This window comes from Amyelois transitella, chromosome 29 (genome assembly GCF_032362555.1).
Source record: "Amyelois transitella isolate CPQ chromosome 29, ilAmyTran1.1, whole genome shotgun sequence".
In the NCBI taxonomy this organism is placed as follows: domain Eukaryota; kingdom Metazoa; phylum Arthropoda; class Insecta; order Lepidoptera; family Pyralidae; genus Amyelois; species Amyelois transitella.
In genome coordinates this window covers 543,388-567,114 of record NC_083532.1, presented here as the reverse complement: position 1 = coordinate 567,114, position 23,727 = coordinate 543,388, and the positions used below count along the sequence as shown (strand labels likewise).

The 23,727-nt window shown below is 36.7% G+C and overlaps 1 protein-coding gene across 2 annotated transcripts; it reads left to right on the top strand.

The window, feature by feature from the left end:
• Positions 1–1,172: 1,172 nt before the first annotated feature.
• Positions 1,173–23,352, top strand: LOC106135373 (uncharacterized). Of its 2 annotated transcripts, XM_060952679.1 has the most exons (21): positions 1,173–1,341; positions 2,329–2,435; positions 2,904–3,011; positions 3,442–3,570; positions 3,929–4,107; positions 4,386–4,533; positions 4,906–5,039; positions 5,121–5,313; positions 5,644–5,692; positions 6,416–8,038; positions 8,416–9,797; positions 10,097–10,436; positions 11,105–11,154; positions 11,484–11,551; positions 12,599–12,662; positions 13,971–15,818; positions 16,289–16,385; positions 17,620–17,753; positions 18,694–18,814; positions 19,656–19,753; positions 20,329–23,352. In XM_060952679.1, the coding sequence occupies exons 2-21, from the start codon at positions 2,337–2,339 to the stop codon at positions 20,563–20,565; spliced, it is 7,101 nt and encodes a 2,366-aa protein (XP_060808662.1). In that variant the 5' UTR covers positions 1,173–1,341; positions 2,329–2,336; the 3' UTR covers positions 20,566–23,352. The 2 variants fall into 2 exon arrangements, 1 of the variants encoding a protein (XP_060808662.1); XR_009657474.1 differs by lacking the exons at positions 17,620–17,753; positions 20,329–23,352.
• Positions 23,353–23,727: the final 375 nt, after the last annotated feature.

The following is a 23,727-nucleotide window of genomic DNA, read 5'->3' as shown; positions in this document are numbered from 1 at the left end:
TAAACATCTTTTTTTCCATAAACATCTTTTTGAACAGTAGATTGTTTTAATCTCAACACAATCATCCAACTTATGAAGTACCTATATGTATGTTTATTTTATATGCAGTAAGTATATATCTATAGTCAAACTTATGTACCTACTCGTATGTAAACTATGTTCTATGTAAGTGTTTAAAGTAATCTATTATTTCTTTTACAGTCATCGCACCACCCGTACATCCATCTCAGTTCAGTCCAAAGGTTCGACTGGCAGAGAATGCAATGGCATTAAGTCCACCTGTTGTATAGTGCATAAAGTTTAAATAAATAAAGGTGTACGTCTACAATACCGCAAATTCATCTTAATTCTACTAATATTATAAAATTAAATGCGAATGTTTGTAAGGGTGTGTACCTATTACGAGAAAACTACTTACTTACCCACTGAACGGATTTCGAATTGGTCACATAAAATAAGTTAAAATTTGAAGACATGATAGGCAGACAAAATCAAAGTCAATCATAGGTATAAATAGAAAAGATTACGAATAAAATCAAAAACTGCTGAACCCGTTTCTATTGATGTTTGCTGCTTTTTGTATGTGTACATTTTGTAGTATTGTAGGAAAAAATAGAATTATGGAAGAAGTGAGTACCAAGCATTTACCAAGGGTTTCTATGATTTACAAGCAAATTTAAAAGTAGCCAGCTATTATGTACACATCACCTAATAATGTATGACGAGACTACGAAAAAATATTTTTGGGCAGCATTGTCTTTTGATCTAAGTCTGTCCGTGTCGGAGACGGAAAAAAAATCTCAACTGTCAACGTCAAATGTTTGTTTGGAGTGTTGTAAACTAAGCGCTTATGGCGCAAAATTTTGCTTTTGGACCAAGTTGTTTGAAGCATATCCTATCGCCCATTTTCATTAATCTACCCCTTTTTCAAAAAACACCGCTACATAAACATGGATTTCATAGAACATTTTAGGATTTTTGGCAATCTAGCACTTTTCCGGGAATTAAATTAAAGCGCCTCCTCGTTGGAGACAGTTGGCAACACTTTGTTTGTGTCAAATTTTAAATTTGACTTTGATTTTGACTTGATATTATTGACGACAATGACAAAATGACAATGAGTCAATGAGTTGTTTGCAGAAAATAGAGATACTGCTAGTACCTATGTTGTTTGTGAAATGTCATGTAAATGTCGTGATTGATTTTGTAAAATGGTTTATTTCCTGAAATTCATATTGAATGAAGGATAAATTTATATGCAATCACTTCAAAACTTGTGTATGCAAAGTTTCAAATGAATAATACCTACTTTTTATATTCGTTGGCGTTTATCTAAATAAGGTTTGTGAAGCATCAGAGTGCCAAAACATCGTGTACCATGTTTTTGTTTTGTTAAATATGTTTAAATACACACTAAACCATCTTTTCTAACATAGCTTTTAAGATTTTTGGGCAGTAGGTACGGACTACAATGCTTTGGGTTATACAGTCGTTTTTAAGAGAGCTTTAAAACTAACTTGTACATACATCATAGGTACATACACATATTCAGGTCTTCCGGTAAGGGAAAACATCATGAGGAAACCTGCATATTCAGGCAACTGGATGTGTAACCATGTGATCCAATATGAGTTAGGTTTCCCTGCAAAGGATACGGAGGTCAGATAGGAATTGCTTAATGTGAAAACCTGACTCACCCAATCTAGGCTCCATGGTTAAGAGCTAAACCCAGGCTCCTCTCCAGAGTAGTGAGGATGTAAATGAGACTATAGCCAGGAGGAAGAAGATATATATTCATGTCTATATACCTTGTGGGTTTGACAGAGCCAACAGTCTCTTAGTTCCCATTCAAATAGTGACAGGTCGCTAGCCCATTGCCTTCAAGAGGAATCCCAAGTATATAAGCCTATCTCTTGGTTGTCTTTTATGACATACATACATATAATCACGTCTATATCCCTTGCGAGGTAGACAGAGCCAATAGTCTTGTAAAGACTGATAGGCCACATTCACCTATTTGGCTTTAAGATATAATTGAGATTAAAATAGTGACAGGTTGCTAGCTCGTCGCCTACAAGAGGAATCCCATGTTTTTAAGTGTATCCCTTAGTTGCCTTTTATGTTATGACATCTATGGGAAAGATATGGAGTGGTTCTATTCATGAGTGCCAGAAACAACAGGGCTAACACATTATGTACAAAAAAGACCTGATTAAATTAAAATACCCAAAATTCTTATTCAACCAATACTAAAGCTATTGTCTAAAGGTGGATTTATTTCAAAATAAGTGGATTTTTTCAAAATTTAACATCCTACATTTGTTACAGGACAAAAAATGGAGCGTGGTAAAAAGAGGTTATGCATTACTTCGTACCCAAAATTTGCTAAGGAGTTTCTCAAAAGGAAAATACTGTGGACCCAATCTCCATATAAGGTATGTAATTAGATGTACATTCATATGATCACGTCTATATACCTTGTGGAGAAGATAGTGCCAGCAGTTGTGAAGAGACTGAACGATTGCATTCAGCTATTATTTCTTTGCTCCTTATAGTAGCAGCATGATGTTAAATAGTCTAAAGCTTCCCAATAATGGTCTATTCAATGCAAAAATATTTTTTCAATTTGAATCAGTAGTTTCTGAGATGAGCACGCTCAAACAAACAAACTCTTCAGCTTTATAATATTAGTATAGATATAATCACGTCTTTATCCCTTGTGAGGAAGACAGAGTCAGCATCTTGAAAGACGGGCCTCGTTCAGCTCTAGCAAAGGCACTTCTAGAAGAAATTTCTTCCCAAGACAGCATCAACAGGCGGACTTTATGTTGTACGGCATTAAGTCCACCTGTTGTACAATATTTTAAGTGCTATATGGTTTAAATAATTTGTTTTTACCAAAGGTTAAAATACCCGCACTCCAGTTGATGGCAAAGTCTTTCAATCTGGACGTCCATACGCGTACTATGCTCTTCTGGTGTTGCAAATTCAGGAAACAGTGCGAACGGAAGGTGAGTCAAAAATATTTATATTAATGTTGTAGTATTTATTTATTTATTTTATGAAATTATTAATGTTTAAATTTCATATAAATCAATGAATCGTAACAATGTATTCTCTCGTCCATATTTCTATTTTAAGTTTGGATAATTGTGAAGCGAAAAAGCGTTATCAAACTGCACTGAAGCATTTTCTTCAATAACACATCAACTTCACAAATTCGAATTTAAAACTTTAATTCATAATTATGGGACATTTCAACATCACTTAATAATTATCATATCTTCCACATTATTGGTAGACGTCAAATAAATAACTTAAAACTGAGTTAACTGCTGCTTCCAAAGCGTCAGTGCAGAAGAAGCCGTGACAAACTGCACTGCAGCATCGTCAAACGTCAACTGCACTATGAAAACGTGATATTGTTTTCCGTTCCATCAGGTGCTTGGTTACCTGGAGGCAAGCATCCAGAATAATGCCAACATAGATTTGGCGCTGAAGAGTCAGAAGGTGCCACAGTGGATCAGAGATGTAGACGAGAAACTACAACTGTTGCCGAAAATGATACAAGTGAGTACATACATACATACAATAACGTCTATATGTATACCTTGCGTTGTGGACAGTATTGAAAGATTCGTAGGCCACGTTCTCCTGCATAACATTGCGATGGAATTGAGATTCGAATAGTGACAGGTTGCTAGTCCATCGACTAAAAGATGAATCTCAAGTATTTATTATATTATTGAGGAATAATATTCATTATTGTTAGAATGATAACATACTATAATAAAATTTGACAATCTCAATTGTGTTCATGCAAGCTCATCGATTTCGGGTACTCTTGACCATACTTTTTTCCTGAACATTATTAGTATAATCATAAAAATAATCTGTGGACTTTTGTGTACTTACGATTCCGTTCCAGCGATTACTGTGCAACGGCCTACTGCCCCCGAAACACAAGGAACAAGTTGTTTGGAACAAGTTCGTGGTGAAACTGTTGAGGCACTGCAGACGCTACAAGACTACGCCAAACCAAGACGTCGTCGTCAAAGTAGCTGACTTAATGGATTTGAAGAATCATCAGTGTTTGCAAAGATTGTGGTAAGTTATAGTCCTCCTTGTTTTTTTGATCCCGATTCCATTTTATCCTTTCCGGAGAGGAGACCAGGGTGAGCCTAATGACCGTGATCCTGGATAAGGTGAGTTAGGTTTTAACATTATGAAACCCCCGTCTAAGCGCAACCTTTGCATGGGAACCTTACTTATGTACTATTGTACCTTTGATGCTCAATAAAGTTTTAAAATAAATAAATAGCCCGGAGGAAGAAGAAAGATATATATATATATATATATATATATGTGTATTTGTTTGTACACAGGAACCGCCAGGAGGAAACAGCAATATACAAGTATCACATTTTAGCTCAAATGGGCGACAAACCGCGGGACGACCAAGCCCTGACCCGCGTAGAGTGGGCGGTCGTTGATTTCAAGTGCTTGCACTGTGACTTTCAGCTCGTTTCTGATGTAAGTTTACACAAACGGACATACATGTTTAGGTAAAACATGGTGCCGTGTCCTTCGCTTCGTTCCCGGCACCAATAAAAACATAGAATTGGACCACTCCGTCTTGTATACTCGGGATGCTTTTAGGCGATGGGCTAGCAACCTGTCACTATTTTAATCTCATTTCTATCATCAAGGCAAAAAGCTGAACGTGGCCTATCAGTATTATCAAGACTGTTGGCTCTATCTACCACGCAAGGGATATAAACGTGACTATATATGTGTGTGTATAGTTCAGTAGAATACCCGTGAAGAGGTAACAAACAAACAAACGTACTTTTGCATTTATCATAATATACATAGTTGGCATTAAAGTCGATATTTTTTATACAGCATACATTTAAATCCGACGAACAAGTGACAGCACTCATGGATTTGTATTTTCTTGTGAAGATTTACAAAATTGAAGAGAAGAGTGGTGAAGATGTAAAAGAGAAATGGGCTAAGGTGGTCAGGAATTATTCCAGGTAAGATTTGTAAATTCGCGCTCATAGATGTGATTATATGTAGGTATCTTATATGTTTACTATTTTTTTATATATTTCCAGGAAATACGAAACCTCCTCCTCAGGTATTGTGCTGCAACATCGCTGGTGTGATCTTAAAAATCTTTCGAGCGAACATATTCGTAAGCGAATGCACGATAAAGAGCACAAAGTACACGCGCTGTTAGTAGAAATCGCATCGACGTACCCTCACATACTGAGAGGGCAGGGGAAACCACATTTCGTGGATGTTTCGGTGAGTTTCTCGATATATTTTTGTGGTTTCTCGCAGTTTCTCGACCTTGTATTATTGATCTCTTATAAAAAAATTGTGAGTTTTTATTACTATATTTATGTTTAAAAAATAGTTCAAGACTTGTGTTACGAGATACTAACTCAACGATACTATTTTTTAAAATAAATACTTTCATATAGATAAACATCCAAGACCCAGACCAATCGGAGAAAGTTCGTTTCTCACCATGCACTGGCCGGGATTCGAACCCGGGGCCTACTGTGTCACAGACAACCGCACTTACGCTGCGCCACAGTGGCCGTTCAATACATTTTTTTACTTAACTTTCAGCAAATTGTACCGGATGTGGCCTATTGCTCGGACGAAGAAAGAAACGAGAGTGAGTATATTTTAAAGTTATTAACACTAAGTATCCGAAACCGCCGAGCTTGCATGAAGAAGTATGCAGAGATCGTGGCAAGTGGAAAGAGGTAGTCTCTGCCTACCCCTCCGGGAAAGAGGCGTGATTTTATGTATGTATGAATGTATTAACACTACTTTTTTTGTAAAGTTTATTAATACGTTTCTCGGCATGATCAACACGAGAAACGGTTATTTGTAATTGAATTGGTCTCTAAAACTATTTATTTTGTATGCATTTATTGTCGTCTAAAATATATATAAATTTTATTATATTTTTTGGACAAAAAATAAATAAATATATTCGGGACAAATAATTCAGATTGAGTTAACCCTCACAGTAAGTACGAGACTTGTGTTACGAGATAATTACTCGACGATACTATATTTTATAATAAATACTTATAAGATAAATATCCAAACCCAGGCCAATTATAAAAATTCTTATCATGTCCTGACCTGAATTCGAATCCGATCTTCAGTGTCACAGACAAGCGCACTACCGCTGCGCCACGGAGGCAGTCAAATATCATTCAAGTAAAAAAATCCGCTAGTTACAATTTTATAATCCACCCCCGAATTCAACCCTGTAAGAGATAAATACATGATTGTATGTGTATATTCAATTTAATTATATGTATTAGTACAAGTTATTATTTAATGTGAGATATATTATAAATTGCAAACTTTTAATTTATTGCAGTAACAAATGAACCTCTAGATAAAACCGACGATGCAAGCACAGATTTTGATAGTGACGATGAAAAACCACTAGTCGTAGTTGAAAATAAACCGGCAAAATGTAAAGAACCATTAACCAAAATGGACATGCCCGATTTAGAACCTCTTGCTTATGATAATCTTAAAAAGTCTGACGTAAAACCAGATGTAGATCTCAATTCGGCTAACGTCGAAAGGCGGAAGATGACTGAAGTGACAAATTTGCATGACGATTTAAACAATCAGTTGAATTATTTAACCGACGCTCAATTGAGTGTCGTGCCTTGTATTGATTATGATGAAAAAGGTAAAGATACCATCATTAAAACTTTTTCTAAAGTGAGTCCTGTTGTTCCTGTGGCACCTGTTAATGATACCGTAATTAATAAAGAAGATATTCAAAGTGAATTTGAAACATTGGAATCGGAGTTTGATAAACATCTGAAAGAATTGAAAAAATTAAATTTTGACCCCGGCAAAAGAGAAAATGTTACAACAAATAAAAAAGAGAACAGTATTATCCAAAAGAAGAAGGCGGTGTCAAATAGAAATAAATATGGACATAACAGTGGCCTTAAGTCCAAGAAAGTTACGCCGCCGCATATTACAAAAGATACAAATTTACCTGTAAAAACTAATGTGATTCGCGGTATTGGCAGTAAAATTTATGACTCCTTAAATAAAAACAAAGCACCTGATCCACAAAATAACTACCAAGATAGTGATATAGATTTACTACAAAAAATAGACCCAAAAAATGCGGAAACGACTATCATATTCTCAGATTCTGAGAACGAAGATATCATATCTAATACGGCAGGCAAAGATCAAACGAACAATGTTTTTAATCTCAGCGATGTTAAAAAATACTTGAGTGATCACAGCTTGGATGACATTTTGAATAAGATGGACGATATAGTAGTGAAACAAGACGTTGATAAATCGAGGGTTTGCGAAACTTTTGTTCATTTGTCCGATTCTGATGATGAGACGAAATTCCCTACGAACATTTCTGCAGTCGATATGAACGATTTTAAACCCCTTGGTGAAGAAAACAAGAGTAATCTTGATTTGAGCATAGAAGAGTCAGACCTAGTCTTATATGAGGTGTTAAGTAGATCTAATAAGCTAAATACAATAAAACCAAATAGAACTTTTTTCAAATCAACTGATCTCGATAATTCACATATTAATATTGATAAAAATGTAAACCATCTTCGAAATATAAGTTATAATGCTAAGAACGTGCTCAAAGAATATGAAAAGATACATGAAAATACAAATATAGATGAGAACGCTTCTAATAATCAAGTAGAGGGCTTAAATTTATTAAGATCATTGGACAAATCGAATGAAAAAACTTTAGGAGCTAATGCAAAAAATGCAAATGAACTTAACGTCGATACAACAGACAATCTAGAAAAGTACCGAGGAGAATGTGAAACAAGTAAAAAGGGAGGTTCTAATAATATTTGCATGACAAGTGGAAGTAATTTGAAAGAGTCCTGTGAGGAGTCCAAAATGTGTAATGATTTTAACAATACTGATTTGGAAATGGGCGATAAAAATTATGAAGATGACAAAGAAATTAATGAAAATGCTATTGGTAAGTAAAAATATTAATAACTCAATAATTTTATACTAAACAATAAATTTGATTTATGCTCAGCCGAAAAATCTCATTTCCGTTCCCAAGTAATATTTATTCAATGAAATAGCACAGCAGTTTCGGTTATAGTGTTGTCTGTCAATCAGTCAGTTAGTCAAGCAGTAAGAGTATTATATTGGATCATGTAGCGGGAATGATATTTCGGGCTCGACCTGCCACCAACGATTTTAAGTCGCAGTTCGTAATTAGGCTCCGAACCTTGGAAACTTTGCTTGTGCGATTTAGAATCTTCTCTGTTATTGGCTGATGGCGAGTGACGTAGAATAGTCGCGACAAACCATGATTAATTTAAAGAAATTGTCGTAACATTTCAGATCCAAAACTAATTATGGACACTCGTATCTACTTACCAAAAATTGACGAAGTTGATGCATATAAGAAAAACCGCAGAATCGACTATTCCATTAACACTAGAAGGATAAGTAAAGTGGGTTATAAAATTATAAATTACAAAAGGAAAAGCGACGATCCGATACATATAAATAATGACTCACAATCTATAATATCTGATACTATGAAAAATACCTTTTCCAATAAAAATATACCTGAAAAACGCATGAAAAATATTTCCGATGTTGAACCAGGAATATGTACATCAAGACCTAATTTCGCAGATTTGAAAACGAAAATAATATGCGATCTTGTTGTGAAAAAAGAAAAGGACTCGCAAGAGACAATAAGAAATAATTTTAAAACTTCTAAAGTCACAAATATAGGGCATAAAATCAAATTCGAAGAAGACAGTGTGTCAGATGGTGATAAAATGAATGTCAAAGCTGAACACGAAAGTGGAAGTGACAGCGACGGTTCAATTAATAAAGAAGATTTCGCGAGTATACTAACAGACGGAGATATAAACAAAACTTATAATGAAAGAAACTCCTATAAAAATCATTTAAATAAAGAATCTAATTATGATAGTGAAGGTAGCCGTGATATGGAGTTAGACACAATTAAAAATAATACAACTCACGTTAAAACTGCCGATTCAGATTCACCTAATGGAGGAATTACTAATAACTGTATCAAAAATAATGTAATTAATTCTAGTAATTTACAAAGGACAGATATATATAGAATTCCTGAAAATGAAACAAGTTCGAATAATTGTTTATTGGAGTTGTTGTTGCGTGATAAAAATTCTAGTTCAAATAAAACTAATAAAGATACACAAATTGATGAAAATAATATTCAAACAACGCAAGTTATTGAAAATATAACGAAAGAATTGAATGAAGTTAATCATAAACCTATTGAGATACGTAAAATTAAGACCGATACTAATGATTGGACAGGTAATAACAAAAATACAGATGAAGAGTTTAAAAATGGCGCTGAAAACATCACCTTAACAGACAATTATTATGAAGACGTTAACTTTAAAAGTGTCAAAAGAAAATTGAACAAAAACGAGGAACATAATAAGAATATTGATAAAAATAAAACTTTTGAGAAATATTATAACATTATTGATACAGATGAAAGTACTGATGAAGATATAGGTACGAAAACATTGAAAAAATTAAAAACTACATATACGGAAAAAGATTACGAACTTTTAATTGAAAATCAACATAACAGTGACGATGAAAATGATTTTAATTGTGATCGTGTTCACGAAATAACTCCTATCAGCAATATAGATGACATGTTGAAGTTGTGTAAACCTGTCAAATTGTGCTTGGAGAAAGTTAAGGTAAGTTTACATTTATACCGTGTGCCGTGCGGTTCCCGGCACCAGTAGAAAAAGAATAGGACCACTCCATCTCTTTCTCATGGATTTCGTAAAAGGCGACTAAGGGATAAGGTTGCAAACGTGAGATTCCTCTTTCAAGCGATGTGCCAGCAATCTGTCATTTCATATGAATCTCAATTCCATCATTAAGCCAAACAGCTGAACGTGGCCTATTAGTCTTATCGAGAATGTCGGCTCTGTCTGCCCCGCAAGGTATGTAGACGTGACAATATGTAATGTTATTTGTATTGATATCGCAGGTGCCGCTGGAAACGAATCCAGTCCGCAGGGTAGAGCTCCCCGACCGCGGCAGCCTGAGGAGGCACCGCGCGCCCACCGCGCACGTGGCGCCGCTCACCACCACCACCCTCACCACCAGCTTCACCACCACAACCAACAGCCTCACCAACAGCTTCACCACCAGTCTCACCACCAACGACACTACCACCCTCACCAGCTTCACCAACAGCCTCACCACTAGCCTCACCACCAGCTTCACCACTAGCCTCACCACCAGTCTCACCACTAGCTTCACCACCACCACCAACAGCCTAACCAACGCCTTCACCACCACCAACACCACACCGGCGTGTGCGCAAGGTGAGTGGACGTGTAGGAAGTATAGTTACAAATTTAGTTATTCCTGCAGAAGATAGAAGGAGAGAAAGAATCAGTTTAAAATTACTATATTATTGAACATCTACATACATACATACATATAATCACGTCTATATCCCTTGCGGGGTAGACAGAGCCTACAGTCTTGTAAAGACTGATAGGCCACGTTCAGCTATTTGGCTTTATTGAACATCTATACTAATATTATAAAGCTGAAGAGTTTGTTTGTTTGTTAATCTGCGCTCAGGAACATTAGCGCGTTCAAATAGCTGCGCCCGCGACTTCGTCCGCGTGGAACAGTTATTTTGGGCATCATTGAAGCCCTCAAGGATGAATGATTTTCACCGTTTATTTCCCCTTTTTCATTATTTCTTCGCTCCTTATAGTTGCAGCGTAATGTTATATAGCCTAAAGCCTTCCTCGATAAATGGTCTATTCAACGAAAAAATAATTTTTCAATTCGAACCAGTAGTACCTGAGATTGCGCTAATCTCAGGAACTACTGGTTTTTCAAACAAACAAACAAACTCTTAAGCTTTATAATATAAGTATAGATTGAAGTTTTTACATTTATTTTTGTAGTAATTTATCAAGTTTTATATGTTATTATGTACATATTATTGTAATTTAGGTATCAATTTGTTTGACAGATTTGGAGGTCATGGAAGGCGAAATTGAAAATGTCCTACAAGAATTATCCGTAAGCATTTTTATTGTATTCAAATTCCCTATTAATTCATTCATTCATTCATAAAATCACGTCTATATCCTTTGCGGGGTAGACAGAGCCAACAGTCTTGAAAATACTGAATGGCCACGTTCAGCTGTTTGGCTTAACTCTAGAATTGAGATTCAAATAGTGACAGTTTTCTAATCCCGTCGCCTAAAAGAAGAATCCCAAGTTTACAAGCCTATGTCTTAGTCGCCTTTTACGACATCAATGGAAAATATATGGCGTGGTACTATTCAATAGTAAACAAATAAACCACACGTCAAAAAGTGTTTTTAAAATTGTTGAATACATTTCAGATTGAAACAGCTAATGAATGGCAACGTCTTCAAGGTGCTGTTGATACGTCATTCAAAAAGAGAGCGAAGTAAGTAAATAGCGACTAAAGGAATAAGCATATTCTTACACAGAGAACGCTTGGAGTGGACATGTTTTGAGTCTAGACGAACGTTACATACATACATACATAGATATGGTCACGTCTATATCCCTTGCGGGGTAGACAGAGCCAACAGTCCTGAAAAGACTGAATTGGCCACGTTCAGCTATTTGGCTTAATGATAGAATTGAGATTCAAATAGTGACAGGTTGCTAGCCCATCGCCTAAAAAAGAATTCCAAGTTTATAAGCCTACCCCTTAGTCGCCTTTTACGACATCCACGGGAAAGAGATGGAGTGGTCCTATTCTTTTTTGTATTGGTGCCGGGAACCACACGGCACGAACGTACCTCGAGATCAAATCGGAGACGTTCTAGCGAAAGGTCAGGTCAAGAGTGCCCGAAACCGAAGAGTTTGCATGAAGAGAGTTATGAATGTGGATGAAGCCGTAATTCAAAAGCGAAGACACTATCGCTGTTTCGCTTTTTATTACGGCGCTAAACGGGACAGCGATAGTTTTTCGCGCGAGTACGAATCTCTTCAATAAAATGGAATATAGAGGGGTAGGCAGAGACTACCACTTTCCACTTGCCACGATCTCTGCACACTTCCTTCGCTTCATCCACATTCATAACTCTCTTCATGCAAGCTCGGCGGTTTCGGGTACACTTTTTAACCGCTTTCCAAAAACGATGGTTCTCAGTTCGACCTGTCTGTATGCATGTTTGTTTGTATGTATGCATTTCTACGATTATCTCGCGTTTCGCTGAACCGATTTTGATGCGGTATTCAGAAAAGTGATTGTTAGTACATATAGGAGAAGGTTTTAGAAATTTAACCGACTTCAAAAAAGGAGGTTATCAATTGGCGGCGGTTTTATATTTTTACCGTTAAAAGTTATCACGCATACATACATAAAATCACGCTTCTTTCCCGGAGGGGTAGTCAGAGACTACCTCTTGCCACGATCTCTGCATATTTCCTTCTATTACTTAGTTATCACGCATGATGCAATAAATAATTGATTTTATTTCAGATCGCCCTGTACGGCTTATTGCCCTCTGAAAGAGAAAAAAAAAGGAAGATATAAAGAAAAATCGGTAAGTTGTTTGTTTGTTATATAGATATTGGTTTTCATTTAAGATTCTATGTAGACACTAGCTGTGCCCGCGACTTTGTCCGCGTGGAATAGTTATTTTGGTCATCATTGATGATTGGGGCCATCAATCATCAAGGGTGAATAATTTAACCCGGTTTTTTTCCACTTTTTCCATTATTTCTTCGCTCCTTATAGTTGCAACGTGATGTTATATAGCCTAAAGCCTTCCTCGATAAATGGTCTATTCAACACAAAAATAATTTTTCAATTCGAACTAGTAGTTCCTGAGATTAGCGCGTTCAAACAAACAAACTCTTCCCCGGTTAAAATGCATATAGGCACAGGTTCGATCCCACCTCGGCCGTGTACCGATGACTCTTTCTGGGCCATGTACCTACATTAGTTTGTGTGCTAACGGTGAGGGAATCCTACCTCGGCTGGGTACCTACCGATGACTCTTTCTGGGCCTATGTACACAGGTTCGATCCCACCTCGGCCGTGTACCGATGACTCTTTCTGGGCCATGTACCTACATTAGTTTGTGTGCTAACGGTGAGGGGATCCTACCTCGGCTGGGTACCTACCGATGACTCTTTCTGGGCCTATGTACACAGGTTCGATCCCACCTCGGCCGTGTACCGATGACTCTTTCTGGGCCATGTACCTACATTAGTTTGTGTGCTAACGGTGAGGGAATCCTACCTCGGCTGGGTACCTACCGATGACTCTTTCTGGGCTATGTACATTAGTTTCAGTGCTAACGGTGAGGGAAAACTTTAACAACCGCACATTCAGGCAACTGGATGTGCAACCATGATCCAATATGAGTTAGGTTCCCCTGCAAAGGTTGCGGAGATCAGACGGGAGTCGCTTCGTGTGAAAACCTGACTCACCCAATCCAGAATCATGATCACACGCGCTCCTCTCCAGAATGTTGAGGTTTATAAGCGGATTTAATGCCTCCATTGAGTTTTAGCGACATGTGGATAAAGTGCCGTGTGGTTCCCGGCACTAATACAAAAAAAGAATAGGACCACTCCCATCTCTTTCCCATGGATGTCGTAAAAGGCGACTAAAGGATAGGCTTACAAACTTGGGATTCTTTTTTAGGCGATGTGCTAGCATCCTGTCACCTATTTGAATCTCAATTCTATCGTTAAGCCCAATAGCTGAACGTGGCCATTCAGTCTTTTCAAGACTGTTGGCTCTGTCTAGCCCACAAGGAATATAGACGTGACCATATGTATGTATGTATGTATGGATGAAGAATAATCGCTAACTTAAAAAGTAAAACTGAAATTTCCTACAGGTAACTGAACACAAGAAGCGAAGACTTACAATCACACCCGAAGATTTACAATCACAAAACGAGGAATGGCAACGGCAAAAAACAATGAACAACAGATTTTTCGACTTGACACCTATTTACAAACGCGTCCCGTCTCATTCGAAAACTATATCAGAACAGAAACAAGCTTTACTTCACAAAAAAACAGATAAAGATGGTAGTGATGTGAAAAATCAAGAAATTATCACCATTGATGATGATTCGAACTCTAATTCTGATAATCGCGAAATCGTAACGCTTTCAGAAGAAGGAAGAGCTGAAGTTGATAATGTATTCGTAGATAATTCAAACGCTCCGTTTTATGTAATATTCCAGAGTGACAATTCAGGTATGCTAGTTCAGGCGCCGGAGTTAACGCCACTTACAAAATTAAATGTCAGAGCGGCTGATAAACTTAAAACTAAACGAGATGAAGCTAATATTAAAACGATTCGTGTAAAAATAAATTCTCAAACTAATTCGTCCAGCAGAAGCCTTTTAATGCCGTCTGTTACGAGTACAAATTCATTCGGAGCTACCCTTTCGCGTAAACCTAAAAAGATCATGCGATCAAAAAAACATACTAACGGTAACAAATCAAATATTGATGGACCTAGTAAAAAAGTTAAACGCAATTCGAGAAAGAAACGCAAATTTGAAGACGTCATATCTTTGAGTGACAGCGATGAAGAAGTGAAGCTTGATACGAGAGAAAAAGATGGTAGCGATAAACTTGAAACTGTTGTGAATAAATCAAAAAAAGGCGCCTCTCTTAAAAAGCAACAATATAACCCTCCGATTAAAGTAATGAGAACCAATCCCGAAGTAAATCCTAAACCAAACTCAAAGAATAATTTAAAAGTGATGGAAATAGGACCTATGGTCGCAAATATGATAAATGTATTAACGAAAAAATCACAAACCTTGAAAAATGTACCGCAAATTAAACACGTAACATCTGTACCGATCAGTATAGACCTTGACGATTCAAGTGATGAGGTGAAAAGCAATGACGATAGCAACTCTAATGATAAAGATTCAAACATTGATACTGAACGAGCATCACAGATAGTTAAAGTACAATCAGTTCTAGGAACAAATTGTGATACAAGTCTTAGTAAAGAAGATGTTAATCTCAATAAACCGGTTAACTCTGGAGATGAATACGTGGATTCAGATAACGACGACCTTTACATCGACGATGGTATAAATTGTTCCGAGGATAGTGTTACATCACAAAATTCCGAACTTATAAATGACTCGTCTGGGAAACGTCTAGAAATTGGACCACAAATCGCTAATGTTTTCTCAATTCCATCAATAAGTCGCGACGAAGATTTGACGTTAGATAGAATTGTTATTGATAATGCAGATACAAAAAATCAAAGTGATTCAAAATTTGAAGATTCCTTTGATAATCTTAAAAAGGCGGATGAAGAAAATAAACTAATTAATATTAAAATTGATCATATCAATCATAGCAAAATTAACGATAGTAACGAAACGGATAATTTCGACGTTAACACAAATAACGTTATTCCTAACGAGAAAGATTCAATAACAAACGCAAACACTGATGTTAATAACACGAAAGTTAAGACTGATCAAGAAAATTATACACGAAATGACGATACAAAAGTTAAATCTGAGCCTAAATCTTTTCTGAAATTGGTGCCAATAAAGAAGCTTCTGGGAGAACCGCACAAAGATATATTTCTTGATGATAATGATGACGGAAGTAAACCTAGAGGGGCGCCTATGCCTTTTATGTGCAGCACTCATGAGACTGGCTTCCCTGTTATAAGCGACATCAGATCCTTGTCGGCTGAGGTAAGCTTTTTACATACATACATATAATTACTTTGATCTCGTATTTATTTATTTATTGGCACACAAAACAGTTTTACAACATAAAATGTCTTAATACATATATCAAAGATTCATGGCTGTTGAAAAGCAACAAATTAGTGCGCACAGCGTGCTTAACATTAGTGACATAATATAATATAAATATATACGGGACAAATTACACTGTTTGAGTTAGCCTCGTAGTAAGTTCGAGACTTGTGTTACGAGATACTAACTCAAAGATACTATATTTTATAATAAATACTGATATAGATAGACATCCAAGACCCAGGCCAATCAGAAAAAGTTCGTTTCTCATCATACCCTGGCCGGGATTCGAACCCGGGACCTCCAGTGTCACAGACAAGCGCACTACCGCTGCGCCACAGAGGCCGTCAAAAATAAATAAATACGGAACCTTTGTACCTATGTAAAAAAAAATATTTTTTCAGGAAACATCTCAATGCTCCAAGTCTACTGAGAAATCGCATATTTCCAGTAATCAGATTCCGGTACAATTGGAGTCCACAAGCCGTCAAGAAAATAAACGTAATGCATTTTTTTACTACGCTTTTATTAGCTTGGGTTGTATGTATGTATGTAACGGAATCTTTGAGCTTAATTTTCACTGGTTTCTAAATGTCTGATCAACTTGGAACTTTGCACACGTATCAAGGACCGATGACAATGCAATATTTTGATAAGAGTTTCTCATTATTTGATATATAGGAGGAAAAGGTCGGAGTGGGAAGACCTAGACGAACGTGTCTTGATCAAATTAAGGACGTCCTGGTAAAGGGTCGAGAGTACCCGAAACCGCCGAGCTTGCATAAGGAGAGTTATGAATGTGGATGAAGCGAAGGAAGTGTGCAGAGATCGTGGCAAGTGGAAAGAGGTAGTCTCTGCCTACACCTCCGGGAAAGAAGCGTGATTTTATGTATGTATGTATGTGCCGTGTGGTTCCCGACACCAATAGAAAAAAAGAATAGGACCACTCCCATATCTTTCTTATGGATGTCGTAAAAGGCGACTAAAGGATAGGCTTATAAACTTGGGATTCTTCTTTCTGGCGATGGGCTAGCAACCTGTCACTATTTGAATGTCAATTCTATCATTAAGCCAAACAGCTCATTTGGCCTACCAGTCTTTTCAAAGACTGTTGGCTCTGTTTACTCCTCAAAGGATATAGACGTAATTATATGTATGTCACAGGAAAATAACAAAAACCGCAAGTCTATGAAGTTTATAAATTTCGTAAGATTCTAAATTAAAAATCTTTCTTTTTGATTGTAGTATATTGCTGATAGAAAGGTAAATTCCCACGGGAATTTCATAAAATCATGCCAATATTCAAATTCAAATGTATCTCCAAGCGACCGTACCAATAAATTATTCTTAACTGAGTCACAAACTTTAGTTTTAATGCTAACCAATGCTCTTACATATGAGGCAAAAAAACTACATCGTGAGACTCTTGGCTCGTGTCTACCCCGCAACGGATATAGACGTGATTGTATATGTATTTACATACATACATACATAAAATCACGCCTCTTTCCCGGAGGGGTAGGCAGAGACTACCTCTTTCCACTTGCCACGATCTCTGCACACTTCCTTCGCTTCATCCACATTCATAACTCTCTTCATGCAAGCTCGGCGGTTTCGGGTACTTGTATATGTATTTACGTACGCAATTTTATTTTTAAATTAAATTTGTGCAATAAAGTCTTATATAATTATTTATATATATAAATATATATATATATTTATATATTATTTGCAGCCGATTTACAAGCCAATGGAATAATGCGCGATCAGTTTTCATCGCGAGCTGTCAGCGTGTCCGAATTTATAGCGGACAGGGACGTCACTAACTTGACGCTTCTGTGTGTGGACGGAGCCAGGCCCCTGTGGAAGGTAACGTGTAAATAAATGAATGAACGAATGAGTGAGTGAATGAATGAATGAGTGAGTGAATGAGTGAGTGAATGAATGAATGAGTTAGTGAGTGAGTGAGTGAATGTATAAGTGACAATTATTTTTTATACAGATTGAGTTAGCCGCGAAGTAAGTTTGAGACTTGTGTTACGAGATACTAACTCAACGATACAATATATTTTATAATGAATACTTATACTTATATAGATAAACATCCAAGACCCAGGACAATTAAAAGAATTTCGTTTCTCATCATGCCCTGGCCGGGATTCGAACCCGGGACCTCCGGTGTCACAGACAAGCGTACTACCGCTGCGCCACAGAGGCCGTCAACCCCACGGCAATAAATAAATATATACGGGACAAATTAAACAGATTGAGTTAGCCTCGAAGTAAGTTCGAGACTTGTGTTACGAGATACGAGAGAGTTTGTTACATGCCCGGCCATTTTCCACACCAGTTTCTGAATAAGATTTTTTTTTATTTACTTCAAACTTAATAAAAAAAACATTTTACCTATGCGATGTGGTTCCCGGTACCAATAAAAAAAAAATAAGACCACTCCATTTTTTCCCCATAAATGTCGTAAAAGGCGACTAAGGGATAGGCTTACAAACTTGGGATTCATCTTTCAAGACGACGGACTAACAACCTGTCACTGTTTGAATCTCAATTCTGTCATTAAGCCAAATAGCTGAACGCGGCCTATCCTATCAGTTTTTTCAAGACTGTTGGCTCTGTCTACCCCGCAAGACATGACTGTATGTATGATTGTTTTTTATTTTCAAGACTGTTGGCTCTGTCTACCCCGCAAGATGTGACTGTATGTATGATTAATTTCTTTTTCAAGACTGTTGGCTCTGTCTACCCCGCAAGACGTGACTGTATGTATGATTGTTTTTTTTTTCTTTATAAACAGATCAGCGCCGACCATCTAATAGTGACCAATTTGAAACTTCCTATAATTAACCCCACGTACTGGACGCTCGGGCCGGTTGAGGAAACATTCAGAATTATTATCGATGATGATAGTAATGCAGGTGAGTATGTGCCGTGTGGTTCCCGGCACCAATAAAAAAAAGAACAGAACCATTACATCTCGTTTTCCCATGGATGTCGTAAAAGGCGGTTAACACGGATAGGCTTATAAACTTGGGATTCTCCTTTTAGATGATGGGCTAGCAACCTGTCGCTATTTGAATCTCAATTCTATCTTAAAGCCAAATAGCTGAACGTGGCCATTCGGTCTATCGAGACTGTTGGCTCGTGTCTACCCCGCAAGGGATATAGACGTGATTATATGTATGTATGTAATTGACAATGTAGCGGGAGCGATGATTCGGCTCGACCGCCACCAAAGGGAAGATCTTCCGCCAGGCTAGGTGTTATGCCTGGGGAACCGTGCGGCAGACGATGTTGTGTCGGAGGTTGTATATATAGCTCCAATCCGTGAAATCTTTGTAATCGCGATTTAGATTCTTCGCTGCTATTGGCTGAACGCGTTAATTTCTTCGCGATTATTGACAGAACTTTAATTTAACCTCGAAGTAAATTCGAGACTTGTGTTACGTGATACTAACTCAACGATACTGTATTTTATAATAAACACTTATATACAGATAAACATCCAAGACCCAGGCAAATCAGAGCAAATTCGTTTGTCATCATGCTCTGGCCGGGATTCGAACTCGTGACCTCCGGTGACACAGACAAGCGCACTACCGCTGCGCCACAGAGGCCGTCAAAATATATGTATGATGAAGTAGAACAATGAATAAATTTATTTATTATATGTCAATGTCAAGTGGATATATGTAGTCTCTGCCTACCCCACCGGGAAAGAGGCGTGATTTTATGTATGTATGTATGTCAATGACACAGGCTCGAGCGCGGTCGGCGGCGTCACAATACCGGACGATATATTTGTGGACCGCCATTGGTTCAGGAAACTGTGCGCAGACCCGCTGGTTTATTCCAAGGTGAGCATTTGACGGAATATTCGTATTTAATTTTATGAATGTGTGTGAGAGTGTAGTTTGTTCCGCCGCTTCTTCTACACATGCGCTTTGGAAGCGGTAGTAGTTATAGTTAGATTTAAGTTATGTGACGTCAATAAGTGGTACCATGTATCCAATTTTGAAAATAAATGTATTCTATTCTATTCTAGTGAATGAATGAGTGAGTGAATGGATAAATATATACGTGACAATTATTTACACAGATTGAGTCAGCCTCGAAGTAAGTTCAAGACTTGTGTTACGAGATACTAACTCAACGATGCTATATTTTATAATAAATACTTATATAGATAAACATCCAAGACCCAGGACAATCAGAAAAAGTTTCTCATCATGCCCTGGCCGGGATTCGAACCCGGGACCTTCGGTGTCTCAGACAAGCGTACTACCGCTGCGCCACAGAGGCCGTCATATATAAATAAATGTAATAAATTATCAGTATTTTCAAGACCGTTAGCCCTGTCTAACCCGCAAGGGATATAGACATGATCATATATATATATATATGTAAAAAATCCACATAATCTCCCTTACAGATATGGTTCGCCGTCCACGACAACCAATCGTTTCAGCATTTGCTCCTGCTCAAAGTGCCCGTGCACGTTTACTCCCGACTGACCGGCAAAGTTCTTCCGCTACCCGTGTTACACAATGTAACGGGAAGAATGGATGATAAAATAAAAGTTCAGAATCCATCATCGGTCGGTGTCATGGTGAAGAGAGTGGAAGATAAGTCGTTTGTCGTTGCCGTAGCGGACAGTGATGAGGAGTGAGTTTTGATACGTACATATATATATGGTGACGTGGCCCTTGCGGGGTAGACAGAGCTTAACCGTCTTCCAAGACGGTTAAGCTCTGTCTACGTATATATATATATGTGTAATTAATACTGATAATTAATTACATATATATATATACATATATGATCACGTCTATATCCCTTGCGGGGTAGACAGAGCCAATAGTCTCGAAAAGACTGATAGGCCACGTTCAGCTGTTTGAGGTTGCTAGCCCGTCGCTTATGGAATATTGAAAAATTGAAAATTGAAAAAATCTTTATTTCCAATATGCTTATACACTTGGGATTTTTCTTTTAGGCGATGGGCTAGCAAACTGTCACTATTTGAATCTCAATTCTATCTTAAAGCCAAACAGCTGAACGTGGCCATTCAGTCTTTTCAAGACAATTAGCTCTGTTTACCTCGCAAGGGAGTAAAAACGTGATGTATGATAACATACATCGCGTTTATGTAAGATAGATAGATATAAGAAAAACTCTTAGAACAAATGTTATTTCATTTTAGTAGCGTTGTTTCTCTTGTCCCATTTTTAAATATTTTACAAATAAACAGACTACGTCTATTTAAAGATTTCTGGAACAAATTTCTCCCATAAATAAGTTTTCCATGATTATTTTTTGTTACAATTATGTAATGTTACAATTACATATAGTATACTATTTCTATTTTGTAAAAAAAAAAGTTATTTTATTGCTAACTTACTATGCCTTGTCCAACTGTTTATTTTAATTCTGACAAGTCATTAAGTGTGTTACTGTAATATTACTGATGCTATTTCATAAGAAAATCGATTTAACATTTTATCATAAAAAAAAAATATTTTTTTTTTGTGTCCAACACATTTTAATATCAATCCAAAATTTTTTTTCATAAATATTATAAATTTTTGTTGCATAATAAGTAGATATTGGTAAAACTTAACATTTTAGATTTAGTTTGTAAGCGATTAAAACCGATTTAATAATTTACAGTAATGACTAATAACCTTTATAAAGCACTACGAAATAGTAACGTTCCTTTATACATATCTGATTACTGATTTAAATTGTCATCGCTGGTATAAAAAAAAATATAGTAGTCATAAGAGGTAGTCTCTGCCTACCCCTCCGGGAAAGAGGCGTGATTTTATGTATGTATGTATAAAAAAAATTTGACATATTTAAAAATAATTTAATATGTAGCAATATTGGTAAGTAAGTATGGTCTCACAATCTAAACACTTAACGACGTATTTTAAACTTTATTTTCACCAAAAGTAAAACGTTTAGAGTTATGAATGTGGATGAAGCGAAGGAAGTGTGCAGAGATCGTGGCAAGTGGAAAGAGGTAGTCTCTGCCTACCCCTCCGGGAAAGAGGCGTGATTTTATGTATGTATGTATGTATGTGAAAGTAAAACAATTACGTGGTACGTACAACTGCGGCGGCATCTGTCGGAAATGAAATAAACGAATGGACATGTTTTTAATATTTAATTTTTATACTCACATAATCTTTCGCCTTACGTAAAATACGTATTTCTCACTTTGTAAATAAAAAATACATATTTCAATATATGTATGTAGTTGAAATTGTAAATTATTTATGTTGGAATGTTTGAACGATAGTTATATGTGACATTTAATTAAGATTATTCTATAAGTTTGTTAAATATTTTTTTAAACTCGAATTTTCTAGACTGAATTGATTTTAAAATTGTCGAGAAATAATGATCGTTTAAGAAAATTAGTCTTGCAAAAATATTAAAAACAAGAGGCCGCCCGCGACACCGTCCGCGTGGAATCAATCCCGCGGGAACTCCGGGATAAAAAGTAGCCTATATGTTATTCTGGGTCTTCAGCTACCTACATACCAAATTTCATCGTAATCAGTTCAGTAGTATTAGCGTGAAAGAGTAACAAACATCCATACTGACATCCTGACATACTCACCAACTTTCGCATTTATAATATTAGTAGGATATACCTATGTATACATAGGTATGTATAAATCTCTCCTTTTCTGAGAAATCAACTTACGGCCCTTCTTACCGTTGGACCCAGAAATTTGAAATAAAGCATGAAGTTCACTTATGAGGTCTAAGAGAGAATTTTCCCTTTTCAGTCTTGGACCATTGCAAGCGCGATGCCGTTTTTAACGCGCGTTAAAACTATCGCCGTCCCGTTTCACATTAGTAGTAATAGATAGTATTAACGCGCGATGTAAACGGCGTCGCGCGCGCATTGCTACCGGCACTGGGAAGCTTGCAAGACACATTAGCGATAATACCGCCTTTAATTTTCGTTCTTATGTGTTTTGTTGCAATAAATTTAGTTTTCAATTAGTCAGTCAGTCAGCTCTCGTCGTGTCAATTATTGACAGACTTTTTTTAGTCTTATTTCTCGACGAGTCATGTGTATTTTAACTTGTAAATTTGTGTACATTGTTTATAATTTACTTACTTAATTTTAAGTATAATGTTAATTTTTTATAGATTAATAATGAAGAACCAAATATGATTGTATGTTGGAAATGTTTGTCACAGAAATGGAAGAAATAAAAGATTATAATAAAAAATATATATTCTTATTTCCACGAACTACGGTATGAGAGCTTCACAACAAATAACACTTAAAATTATATTATTAGCATAGACGCTTATTAAAATTATGGGGTAGTGGCAGCCCCTATATAACGGACGCGCGACCGTTGTTCGTTTTCATTCGAGCAGCGGCGGCCGTGAGGTGAACATCGTATTCGACGTGTCTTGTGAGCGATATTGTTTTTCTCTTATTCCGTTATTTTGTTCCATTAACTTAAATTTTGTTAATTTGATTTGTTATTTTGAAAGCAATTAAAGCTAGGTATCCGGTAATTGTTTTTTTTTTATTGAAACTTACTTCTCATAGCTTATAATATATATTGTGAAATAAAAGCGACCTAAAATTCTCTTCGATGAACTATTGCGTAGTTATTTTGATTTTAAAATTTTTTCACTCAAATTCCTTAATAAAAAACAAAATATGTAACTTTTTTTATTGGTGTTCGCGTAGAGAGCCGCCATTTTGGTTTATTAATGTGAGATGTCGTAAAAAGCGACAAAGGTAAGGTCTTGCGAGCTACCATGCTGGCCTGCTAGCAAAGAAACATTGTTCGTC